Source organism: Artemia sp. Qi Xiang Cuo, chromosome 12 (assembly GCF_049724085.1).
Source record: "Artemia sp. Qi Xiang Cuo chromosome 12, ASM4972408v1, whole genome shotgun sequence".
Taxonomy (NCBI): Eukaryota; Metazoa; Arthropoda; class Branchiopoda; order Anostraca; family Artemiidae; genus Artemia; species Artemia sp. Qi Xiang Cuo.
Window position 1 is genome coordinate 19870879 of NC_142805.1, and position 12902 is coordinate 19883780.

At 36.0% G+C, this 12902-nt stretch overlaps 1 protein-coding gene across 1 annotated transcript in view; it reads left to right on the top strand.

The window, feature by feature from the left end:
* Positions 1-12902, top strand: part of LOC148945874 (annulin-like) — a 218068-nt gene that overhangs the window by 46736 nt on the left and 158430 nt on the right. The window contains exon 4 of the mRNA XM_089097538.1: positions 3798-4027. Within this exon, the coding sequence (XP_088953664.1) occupies positions 3798-4027 (230 nt within the window). The remainder of the gene's footprint in view (positions 1-3797; positions 4028-12902) is intronic.

The window sequence follows — 12902 nt, forward strand, 5'->3', positions numbered from 1 at the left end:
GCCCTATAATCACGTGAGAGTATATTCTCTAGGCCAAAAAGCCTTACACTCTATTTTCTTGTAATGCTCTTCTGGCACAAAGTCATTTAAGATATTGTTATTGATAACACAATTCACTACGGATTTTCACCAAAATTTTAGGAATTTTACTATTGATAAAGAGATTTTAAGTCATTTTTGCCAATATTTGCTAGGGATTTGGAAACAAAACATGAAGTGTAAACGATGTCCCTTACATGAAACCTGCTTGAAGACAAAACAATATCGAAATTGCGAATACTCAACATGTTATTTTTAGACAAGAAAATGATAATTTCTCTGGAATATCCAACAAATATGCTATGCTAAGGATTTTAAGTCAGTTTTGCCAATATTTGCTAGGGATTTGGAAACAAAATATGAAGTGTAAACGGTGTCTCTTGCATGAAACCTGCTTGAAGACAAAGCAATATCGAAATTACGAACACTCAACATGTTATTTTTAGACAAGAAAATGATAATTTCTCTGGAATATCCAACAAAGATTTTCTTTTTTTTTTAAAGATATTTTCAGGACGATGCTGACAACAAAACCTTCACTCAAATAAGAGTTGTGTTTGCAGAAGATGTATTTTATAATCAAATTTGAGACACCCAGAATATACATCCTATAGCTGACAAAACTAAATTCCCATCCAAGAAGAAGATTTGAATTGAACAGTCATACTTTTAAAAGTTTCTAAGGATCATGTATCTGTAAAACTCAGTCAAATATAATTGCTAGTAACCTACTCCTGGGCTAATTATTGTGGGCTTAAAAAATACTTTGGTAGATATGTTCGACCGCATACTTTTATGGGAGATTAAATTTAAAAAAAAACAAGTTTTTTTTTAACTGAAAGTAAGGAGCGACAAGAAAACTTAAAACGAAAATTATTACGTATATGAAAGGGGCTGTCCCCTCCTCAATACCTCGCTCTTTACGCTAAAGTTTTAATTGTTTTAAAAAATAAGGTAGTGTGACAGATTCAAACTTTAGCATAAAGAGCGACGTATTGAGGAGGGGATTAATGTCGCTCCTTGCTTTCAGCTAAAAAAACTGTTTTTTTTTCTATTTAATTTCTGAATGTTTTTGAATTAATGCAGCTTTGATTTTGGCTCGCCGTACATAAATAATTAAAACGAAATTTGTTTATTAATTTTACTTTTTTGGCTAAATGGCTTTCTCGATATTTTGTCGAATCACAAACCCCTGAATCACAAAGGCCGGTTAATTAGAATAGATAGTTATTTTAAAAGTACAAAAAAAACTTTAGCGAAAAGGGCGAGGTATTGACTAGGGGGCGAACCCCCTCATATGCGTAATAATTTCTGTTTGTTTTAAGTTTTAATGTTGCTCCTTACTTTCAGTTGAAGAAACTAGTTTTTTATTTAATTTCTGATTGTTTTTTAAATAATGCTGGGAAATCCGGCGCCCCCTTCTTATGAATGTCCCTTCCCCCAAGGAAACATCCTCCATGGAAGGATCCTTCCCCGTAACCCCCTCCTCCTACACCCCCCCCCTTCAGAAAAAAATCCCTCCTGAAACGTCTTTATACTTCCCATTAACCAATACTATATGTAAACAATGGGCAAAGTTCATAACTTCCAGCCCTTAACCCAGGAATTGTCGGGGATTAAGTCATCCTCAAAGACATATTTCTTAGATTTTCAACTATGCTGAACAAAATGACTATCTCAAAATTTTGATTGGGTGACTTTGGGAAAAAAATAAGCGTGGGAGGGGGACAAGTTGCCCTCCAATTTTTTTGGTCACTCAAAAAGGGCACTTGAACTTTTAATTTTCGTTCAAATCAGCCCTCTTACGGTATTCTAGGACTACTGGATCGATACGATCACCCCTTCGAAAAAAAAAATAAAAAAAACAAATAAACACGCATCCGTGATTATTCTTCAGACAAAAAATACAAAATTCCACATTTTTGCATATAGGAGCTTGAAGCTTCCGCAGTATGATTTTTTGATGCGTCAAATCCGATAGTATGATTTTCAAAACATTTCTATGATTTTTTGGGGGTGTTTCCCCTTTTTTTCGAAAATAAGACAAATTTTTTCCGCCGCGTAACTTTGGATAGGTAAAACTAAAGTTAATAACATTTACATAATTGAAATCAACAAAGATATTTGACTCTATTAATGTATCTATGGGTACCAAAATTCCAGTTTTTAGAGTTTCGGTTATTATTGAACCGGGTCGCTCCTTACTTACAGTTCGTTCCCACGAACTGTTTGAAATAAAGATTGCGTACGCAGCAAGCACCCCATATCCTCTTTTTGCGTGACAGGAAGGAGAATGTTAGCGCTACATTACTGTCCTCCATGAACATTCTTCATAAAAATGGTGATAGCCTATTCATGATCTTTAAGATAATTGTATTTCTAAAATAAATAAAACCATTATTAATATTCAGGAAATAGCAACGGGTGCACAATATCAATTGTTGGAGGTCTAGATGTTCATTTAGTGAAAAGAGCCCAAAGTTTCCCCTTTATTACGGAAAAAGCGAATTATTATGGCCTTAAGATTTGATCATTATAATTACTTTATATACTTTACTGAGGAGAGTGAGTTATTTAATTCAATGTGTGATTAGCTATCAAAGCTAATTTTAGCTATTTAATCCAACGTGTGAATCTGTGTCCTTATTTTCATAATAGTTTTTGATTAATTATACCCCATTTTCTGCACAGCTTTGTGAATCTTATGATCCGGAACCTCTTGGTTGGAAAGGAATTAGAGCTATTTTGATAGTGGGGATAGGGAAAAATAAATGGCAGTGCCTGTAATGGCAATTAATATATGTGTGTATGTATATACTATCTTTATATGTGACTAATAATTGTGTATGTATTTATGGGTACTTATATATTAAACGTACTCTTTTGGAAACCAATCAAGAAAAACCCGCCCATTCAAGAGACCGCTATAGACTAATGCAATGCAAGCTGTAGTTTTCATTGCGGTAACGATATTTATACTGTTTTTTTTTGGGGGGGGGGAGGGTTAGGGGGAGGAGAAAGGCAACTAGGTCAGGTTAGGTTATGTATTTAATATATACTGTACCCCCCCCCCCCCACCCGTTACACAAAAAAAAACTTAAAAAACACATACAAAATTTTTTTATTCATTTTTGTTACGTTTTTACGTGTCAGAAAAACATTTCGGGGGGGGGGTGGGGGGTTTCAAAAGGACTTACCCCTCCCCCCTCCTGGATACGGCCTGGAAGAGGGGACCACTACTCCAGAATCACGTAACCGACATGCATCATTTTGTTACGGATCCTGGCTTAATTACTTAATTGAAATGAAAGTTGGTCACCGTAGCTGTAACAATAAGGCAATAAAAATGTGTTGCGATATATGAAACAGGAATAAGGAACAAATATGTTTGGGAATGACGCCCACTGTATATTGTTGTGAAGTAGAACTATATTAGAAACAAATTTGTTTTAATTGAGAACACTTTTTTACACAATTTTTTTTTTACAGTTCAAATCAAATTGACAGAAATTACGACAGTTAATTTGGGGCTCCTCCTAAAATCAGAATGGGGCTATAGCCCCAGCCAGCCCCCCTAAATGATGCCCCTGCCAGTTGGGAATCAAAGTTGGAACCATTTTGTCTCGTTCTTCACATTTAGAACTTTTGTGTCAAGCTCTCAGAAATTGATACAACTTCCTTTCATTTGAGCTTAATTTAGCAGCATAGCTCAATTGAAAATGATTCATATTGAAAAACATGCTTTCATTTTTTTTCAGATGATCCAGTTTTTGTTGATGAAGAAGTTGATAGGAAAGAATATGTGCTAGAAGAGTCTGGCCTTCTCTTTCGTGGCACTGCCAAGCACTTGCAAGCAGCTGTTTGGAATTATTCACAGTTTGAAGATCCTGTTTTAGACGTTAGCTTCTGGAGTTTGTGGAATATATCTAAACTCCCTCCCTTTCGGAGATCTGACCCTATTGCTGTTTCTAGAGCTATCAGCGCTGCGGTGAGTTTGTTTTTCTTTTAACTTTTATTAGTTTGGCCTGAGGTTTTTCTCCAATTTAGCCATTTATTATTTTAATTTCACCTTATTTGTGTTTTCGATTGGATTGCCTTATGTTCCAAAATGTTCAGCGATTTAATATTATCAAGAAATGACAATTCAGGGTTTATTCAGAAAATAGAAAATCTTTTTTCCCTTTTTTCCCCTACTAAAAACATATAAGAATATATAAGAATACAAGAAAAGATTTTGGAGTGATTCCTGGTAACCTATTATCTTTCCAAATGTCAATTTCATTCGGTTGACATGTATTTTTTGTGGGGGGGGGGGGGGCGAGTGCACTAAAGAACTTAAGTGGTCCTAAGGTCTTAGGTTGTTAACTTTAATTCTCTTGAACTTCAAAAGTCTCACATAGGACAACAAAGATATTCTATGAAAATATTCAATAAATGTCTAAATGTCTTGTTGAGAGTGAAATCAGACTTAAGAGTTCACATTTTATTATTTCACAGAAATTAATTAAAAAGAAAATCCTAAAAATAAGTTTTTCAAAGAAAAGTAAAGGCCATTTTAAACTAAGCTCAGCAGATACAAATACCTTTTAAAATTCAAACCCAAAACGACCAGAAATTACTATTAAGGAATAAATAAAACCCAAAACGAACTGAAATTAAATAAACGCTCATAGCAAAAACATAGAACAAGTAATAATATAAATTAATAAATAGATCTTAAAGCGATTAATGCTTAGATTAAATATGAAAATCAAGCTTAAAACAAAAAATTATTTTCCTATTGAGCGATAAATGAAATAATTCCTATTGAACTATATATGAAACTTAAAACGAACAGAAATTAAATAAACAATCAATGCAAAAAAATGTACAATATATGTTGATGTAAATTAATAAATAAATCTTAAAACGAGTGAAAATTGAATATGCAAATCAAGCTTAAAACGAATAGAAATATTTTCCCTGTCAATATAATAATAACGGTATCTCCCAACTCTGTTCCTACCCTGCCTGGGTTCCGGGAAGCTTTATACACAGTTTGTAGATAATACCTTACTTGTATTCTTCCAAACGGTCACATATAAAAACCAAAAAATAGGGTTCCCCGAACTTGGTCTAAATGCAGACTAACTCAAAAATAATATTCTGTACACAAACTTTGCATAGGGGTGGACCTTCGCTTGGCCCAGCAAATCCTCTCAATCCCCATTCAAAAGCCATTCTACTTTTTCTTAGCTTTATCTTTCAATGGCTCAAACCAGGAAGTCCAAAATAGAATATACTTCAAAGCTTACTTATTGCAAAACAACTATAGCTTAGCAACGAGACTTTAAATTGCCATTGAAAATTATACTATAGACAAATCTAAGCAAGTGTAATTACGGAACAAAAACAGGTCATTTATCTGAAAAGAAAAGAAACAGAGGTAGAACCCCAACACCCCCCCCCGTAAAATAAATGACCGCCTACGCGCTACCTTGGTCCACCCTTACAAACATAAACACATAACTTCAACTTTACAAAATCCATTTGCCTTCTCGTAGAACCACCATGGTTTACATCGTATAGCATCCGCATTTAGTTTTGAAAGTTTAAATTCCTAGGATTTGTAGGAAATGGTCATGCACGGCACAATCAAAGACAAAAATTTCTTCGCTTTCGCGAATTTAAATTTGAGAGCAGTAGAGAATAAGTTTCTGGCAAATTTAATGATGCCAGCCATCATGAAAAATTGACTGCACTAGCCTCTTAATTTTTGTCCGTGGAAACAACCCCACATCTCAATTAAAAAAGTAAATTGCCCCTTGGCATAATTTGAAATAGTCCCAGGCCAAAAATACACAGGCCTCTGAATACGATAAGGATACTGGGAATGAAGTGAAATTTTGAGCAAACCATGAATTGCCTTTTTTCTGGGTTTCCTCCCCTGGGATAATCAAATGCAGAATATGCGTTGATGCTAACTGAAGATGAAACTTAGATACTGAATATGGTTTTCCGAAAATAATTGTCGATTCCCATGAAGAATAACAGCTATGAATAGGGTTACTGGACAAAGGTTTGGGTGAAGTATGAAGTGACTGGGAGAGAGTATCCCCAAAGGCCTCCAGATCAGAGAGGCAAAATCTCGGTAAAGGGATCACAACTTGTCCGCCAGTTGTGCATTGAGGAAAAGGGCTATCTTTCGCGACTTCCTGCAGGGGATCTTCCCCAAGGGATTCCTCCCCCTCATAAAGGATCGACATATCTTTTGAGTTAATAATACTAATCTCAGATTCCTTTCCAGGTTTTTCCAATCCGAATCGACATTCAATATCACCCAGCTTTCCCCCAACCCGTTGTAGGCCATTCATCTCTATTTTGTAATCATCTTGTTTTATTCCCCATGGATCTTGGACCTCTTTTCCCCCCTATTATTTATGTTATCAAGGCACAGCCCATCCAACATTTTTTTATTTCTCGCCACTGCAGGCTGAATCTCCAAATTTTGTCTCTTTTTTGCATTTATTTGTTCTTTTTCACTTTTCTCAATTTTGTCATTCGCACAAAATAATAAGTCATCGTTAAATCTGATTTGGACTCCAGTGTCCACCATCATTGACTGCATTTTTTGATTGTATCTCCGTTTAATATCTTTTCTGTCTATATTACTTCTCTTTCATCTTACCGCAGAAACAAATATTTTGTTAACAAATGGAAATTGAACTCCGACATTTGGTTTTTAACATTGTACTACAATTTACCGAACTTTCCGGAAAAGCGCGTACAATAAATTTCATTTCCTTTTTCTCTGGTACAATCAGCGCTTCATTTTGGCAAACATTTTTTGGCGTCTCTCACTCGTTAAAAGTGTTCTCAAGTTTTCCATTTTCTGGAAATGTTGATTTCCGATATCTCCAAAGTCTTCTCCTACTAAAACATCCACTGCTAGAGTAGGTACTAAGCCTACTTTTATCTTTTTTCTCTGGACCGTACCGTCCTTATTTGCAATTTCTATTCTTACCCAAGCAGACGGGCATTGGTGCTTATCTCCATAATAACACACTGTTGTAATATTATTTTTATGGTTTATTTCCGTCTTTTTAATTAGGTCCATTCGCACAAAAGTTTGCTCACTCCCTGACTCAATTACCATTTCGGTCAATTTTCCGTTGAATTTTCCTTCTATTTTATGTAATTTCACAAACTGGTCAATGTTTCTTTCATTATGGGCTATTGCCCAGTTTGTTCTTTCATAGTTTATTTTCTCATCTCTATTGTGGCAATTTTTAGAAAAAGGCTGCAAGGAATCAAATTTTATCAGATTATCAATATTTTGAGTATCAAGCATTTCATTTTTCCGACAGGGTGGCACAGCCTCTCAATTTGTTTTATGGGCCGGTCCACCTCCCTCCGTAGTCAGTGAACTTTTATATTTTCTCCTTACTGCATTTACTGTCTGATAATTCTCTGATAATCTCTCACTCATTGGCCATCCCTTACGGGCTTCACAAGCTTTAAAAAGGGTTTCCATACGAGCCTGATGATATATTTCATTGGCTTGTCTATCTTTTTCAATTTTGTCCATACGGGCTTGATGAAGTATTTCATCTTTTTCAATTGGATCTATCTCATCCTGTAATTTTTTCATATACTCTAGGTGCTTTTCACTACTTTTTCTATGGGCCTCTCTGGCTATCCTCTCTTTCTCCATGAAAATTAATATATGTTGTGTCATATCTATTTGAATAATTTTTCGCGAGCCTTTGCTGGATCTCGATTCAACACTGCTCCTTCTACTCGGACTACTTTGATTCCGTCTGTCATTATTTCTCCTTAATTCATTTTCTGAATCTGTTCGTTCTCTATCCGTATTGTTTCTTTCTTTATAGGCTAGTCTAGCCCTTTCGTCCTCTTTTCTATTCTTTCTAACTTCATCTTTCTCAGCCTGCATTTTTCCCTCATATTCTCGGTGCTCTCTCTCTCAAACGCCTCCATATTAGCATTTCTTTCTATTTTCCTACTTTTTCTATGGGCTTCATTTGCCCTTCTCAATCTTGAGTTAATGTTATCTCTGTCCGACATTATTTCAAATTTCCGTTAACTTCAAAATACCTCTTCAGTCTAAATGAAAATTCTTTTACCCATGTAACTTCCTGTCTCTCGCGAAAAATTGCTGCATGTCAATTAGCCTTATATTTTTGCACACTAATTAGTTGCGCGATATATTGATTCGTAATTTTTTTTTTAATACTGTCTGATTAGGCACAGCCCAATAAGATCTTCATAATTCTATTAATTGATTCCGTATTTTTCTTCTCCTTATATGTAATCACAACAGGCTACTCTGTAGGCTAAATTAACTTGTCTCTTCGAAAACGTGGAATTCTTTTACTATCAGGTTTACTTATATGACCATTTCTTGCTGCCACCATTGTTGGGGTATTTAGCCACCAATATTATACCGGTAGGCCACAATAACACCAGTGTTATAGTGGTAAGCTACAATGCCACCAGTAATGGCGTGGTAATGTACGGGTATCACCACTTATTGGAGGGGAAAGCCCCGGCACCAAATTATAATGGGATGCCCGCGTCTATCACACCTGTTCTGCAAATATCGGGTTTGGTACTACCCTATTTACAGTATACCCTGCCCCAGGGCATGATAACGTGATCAAGTGGTCAAATGGCCACTTTCCAAGGCCAAGTGTGCTCACCCTGGGTTAACACTAAAAATCTCTAACTCTCTCCTTGGAGGTAACGAATCTCCCTGTCAATATAATAAGGACGGTATCTCCTGACTCTGTTCCTACCCTGCCTGGGTTCCGAGAAACTTAGTACACAGTTTGTAGAAAATACCTTACTTGTATTCTTCCAAACAGTCACATACAACAACCAAAAAATATGCTTCCCCGAACGGGGTCTAAATGCAGACTAACTCGAAAATAATATTCTGTACACAACTGTTCATAGGGTTGGACCTTCGCTTGGCCCAGCCAATTCCCTCAATCCCCATTCAAAACCAATTCTACTTTTTCTTAGCTTTATCTTTCAATGACTCAAACCAGGAAGTCCAAAATAGAATTTACTTCAAAGCTTACTTATTGCAACACAACTATAGCTTAGCAACGAGACTTTCAATTGCCATTGAAAATTTTATTATAGGCAAATCTAAGCAAATGTAATTACTGAACAAAAACAGGTCATTTATCTGAAAAGAAAAGAAACAGGGGTAGAACCCCAACAACCTCCTTCTCTCACTGTAAAAGTCTATAACTTACTGCGTCATTGGCGCTTTACTGAAAACCAATTTTACGACAAACATTTTTTTGTACTTGATATTGAAAATAAACATTAAAATCATAGTAAAATTTTGAACTGATGAGCTTTCAGCAATTAATATTATTATACATCAAATATTCAGTTTAATATATTAGCTCTTTTTAAAGTTGTTAAAGACGAATATAGTTTCACTACAACCAAGTGTTTGGATACTGCCTCCTTTCCTAACTGTAAATAAAAACCAAAAACCTACTGTGTCATTGGCGCTTAACTGAAAACGAATTATATTACAATTATTTTATTTTCCAGTTCTTACAGCATTGAAAATACAAATACAATTCCAGTCAAATAAATTCTTGGACTGATGGATCTTTCAACAGTGAATATCATCATGCATCAAATATTCAATTTGATAGGATTTATTTCAATAGGAGTTTATTTCTCCTATTACTAAGTTTTATTTCTGTTCAATAGGAAAATATTTTTTCGTTTTAAGCTTGATTTTCATATTTAATCTAAGCATTATCGCTTTAAGATCTATTTATTCATTTATATTATTACTTTGTGTATGTTTTTGCTATGATTGTTTATTTAACTTCTGTTCGTTTTGGGTTTCATTTATTCTTTAATAGTAATTTCTGGTCGTTTTGAGTTTGAATTTTAAAAGGTATTTGTATCTTTTGAGCTTAAGTTTAAAATGGCCATTACTTTTCTTTGAAAAACTTATTTTGTGTAAAGTTTTTTTAATAAATTTTATTCGTTTTTGATTGCAAAAAATTTCAAGTTTTTAAAAATTCCTTATTTCAACATCAAACTTTTTAAAAAAAAATCAAATGTTCATCAAAGTATCACAACTGGTAGCAAAGTAACAATATCCAAGTGAAAAAATGGATTTGTTTCAACCATGGAGTTTTTATTATCTTATGTTTGAACTATTTACAACAAAATTGCTATTTCAAAATTTTTATCGGGTGGGTTTGGGAAAAAAGGGCGTGTAGGGACTAATTAAGCTTTGGTCTCTTTTGACTCTTTAAAAGTGAACTAAAACTAACTATTTTCAATCAAATGAGCTCTCTCTGAAGTTTATAAGAGTATCCCTTCTATAAGAACCATATATATCCCCAGGGTATAACTTACAACGCATATCCCTGGCCCTGGGGGGTTGTGTTAACCCTGGAGTTTTAATATCTGATGGTTGAACTATTTTTAACAAAATGGTCACCTCAATATTTATCGGATGGGTTTATCCATCCGATAAACCCAAAGCCGTGGAGGGCGGGAGGGGCTAGTTGCCCTCCGATCTTTTTTCACTCTGAGAAAATGAACTAAAACTTTCAATTCCCATTCAAATGAGCCCTCTCTGAAGTTTATACGAGCATCCCTTTCACAAGAACCACATACGGTCCCAGAACATAGCTTACAAACCCTGCTCCCCAGGCCCTTGGGGGATGTGTCGACACCAGTGTTTTATGTTATCTGACCTTTGAACTATTTTGGAAAAAATAGCTCTCTCAAAGTTCTTATCGGATGGGTTTGAGGAAAATAGGTCATGGAGAGGGGGGCTAGTTGCCCTCCGATCTCTTTTGACTCTTAAAAAGTGAACGAGAACTTTCAATTACCAATCATATGAGCCCTCCGAAGTTTATTCGAGCATACCTTCCATAAGAACCATATATGCCCTCAGAGCAATACTTACAACGTCTTCCCAGACCCTGGAGAGGGGTGTCGACACAGAAGTTTTTCTTATGACCTTTGAACTATTTTTAACGAAATGGCCATACGTAAAGGAGTTTTTGTTGTATGATCTTTGAAATTTTTTTTAACAAAACGGCTACTTCAAATTTTTTATTAGATCAATTTGGGGAAAAAGGTCTTGGGGGATCAGTTGCCCTTCAATCAGTATTGACTCTTAAAAAGGGCACTAGAAATCTTGATTTCCAATCGAATGAGCCCCTTTGAAGTTTATACGAAGACCCCTTCTATATGAAGTGTCTCTGGGAAAAAATAATTGGAATGTGGGGGGAGGCTAGCTGCCCTCCAATCACTTTTGACTCTTAAAAAGTGAATTACAACTTTCAATTTTCAATCAAATGAGCCCTCTTGGAAGTTTTTGCGAGCATCCCTTCCATTAAAACCATATATGCCCCTAGAGCATAACTTGCAACGCCTACCCCCGGGCCCTGGGGGCTGTGTCGACACCGGAGTTTTGTGTTATCAGAGCTTTGAACTATTTTTAACAAAATGTCTATCTCAAAAATTTTTATCTGATGCATTTAGGGCGAGAAGAAGGGGGACTCGTTGCCGTCTGATCTCTTTTGACTCTTAAAAAGTGAACAAGAACTTTCAATTTCCAATCAAATGAGCCCTCTCCGAAGTTTATACGAGTATCCCTTCCATAAGAACTATATATGCCCCTAGAGGTTAGATTAGGTTCATGGTGCTGTCCATACACCCTACCCCCACCCCGCAACCTGATATGCAAATTTGTAGCCCAAATTATATTATCACAGGTTATATTTCATTAGGAGTAACCTAACTTCACTCCTTGGGTGGGTTTCTCATAACGCCTGCTTCCGAGCCCTGGTGGCTTCCGTCGACACAGGAATTTTCTTATCTGACCTTTTAACTATTTTTAATGAAATGGCTATTATAAAAATTTCATCAGATGGGCTTGGGGAAAAAAGGATGTGTATGGGGGGGGGCTAGTTGCCCTCGGATATTTTTTTGAATTTTAAAAATTGAACCAGAACTTTCAATTTCCAATCAAATGAGCCCCCTCTGAAGTTTATACGAGCATCTCTTTCATAAGAACCATATACGCCCACAGGACAACACTTACAACGCCTATCCCCCGGGCCCCGGGGGGAGCTCTTGTTATCTAATTTTTGGACAATTTCCAAAAAACTGGCTATCTTAAAGTTTGTAGCGGATGGGTTTGTGGCGAAACGAGCGTGGGGGGGCTAGTTGCCCTTAACTCTCTTGACTCTTAAAAAGTGAACTAGAACTTTCAATTTCCAATCAAATGAGCCCTTTATGAAGTTTCTACGAGCATCCCTTTCATAAAAACCATACATGCCTTTAGGGCATAACTTAGAACACCTTCCCCTGGGCCCTAAAAGGTTGTATTAACACCGGATTTTTTCTTATCCGATATCTGAAATATTTTTAACAAAATGTCTATCTTAAAATTTTCATCAGATGGTTTGGAAAAAGAAGGCGTGGGGGTTAGCTGCCCTCGTATCTCTTTTGACTGCTAAAAAGTGAGCTCACACTTTCAATTTTCAATCAAATGAGCCCTCTCTAAAGTTTATACGAGCATCCCTTTCATACGATCCATATATGCCCCAGGGTATAACTTGCAACGCCTGCCCCCGGGCCCTGGGGGGTTGTGACGACACCTGAGTTTTTGTTCTGGCTTTAGAGCAATTTTTAACTTAATGGCTATCTCAAAATTTTTATTGGATGCATTTGGGGAAAAGGGGGCGTGGGGGGGCTATTTGCACTTCAATCTCTTTTGCCTCTAAAAACATGAAGTAGAACTTTCAATTTTCAATAAAATGAGCCATCTCTGACGTTTTTACGAGCATCCCTTCAATAAG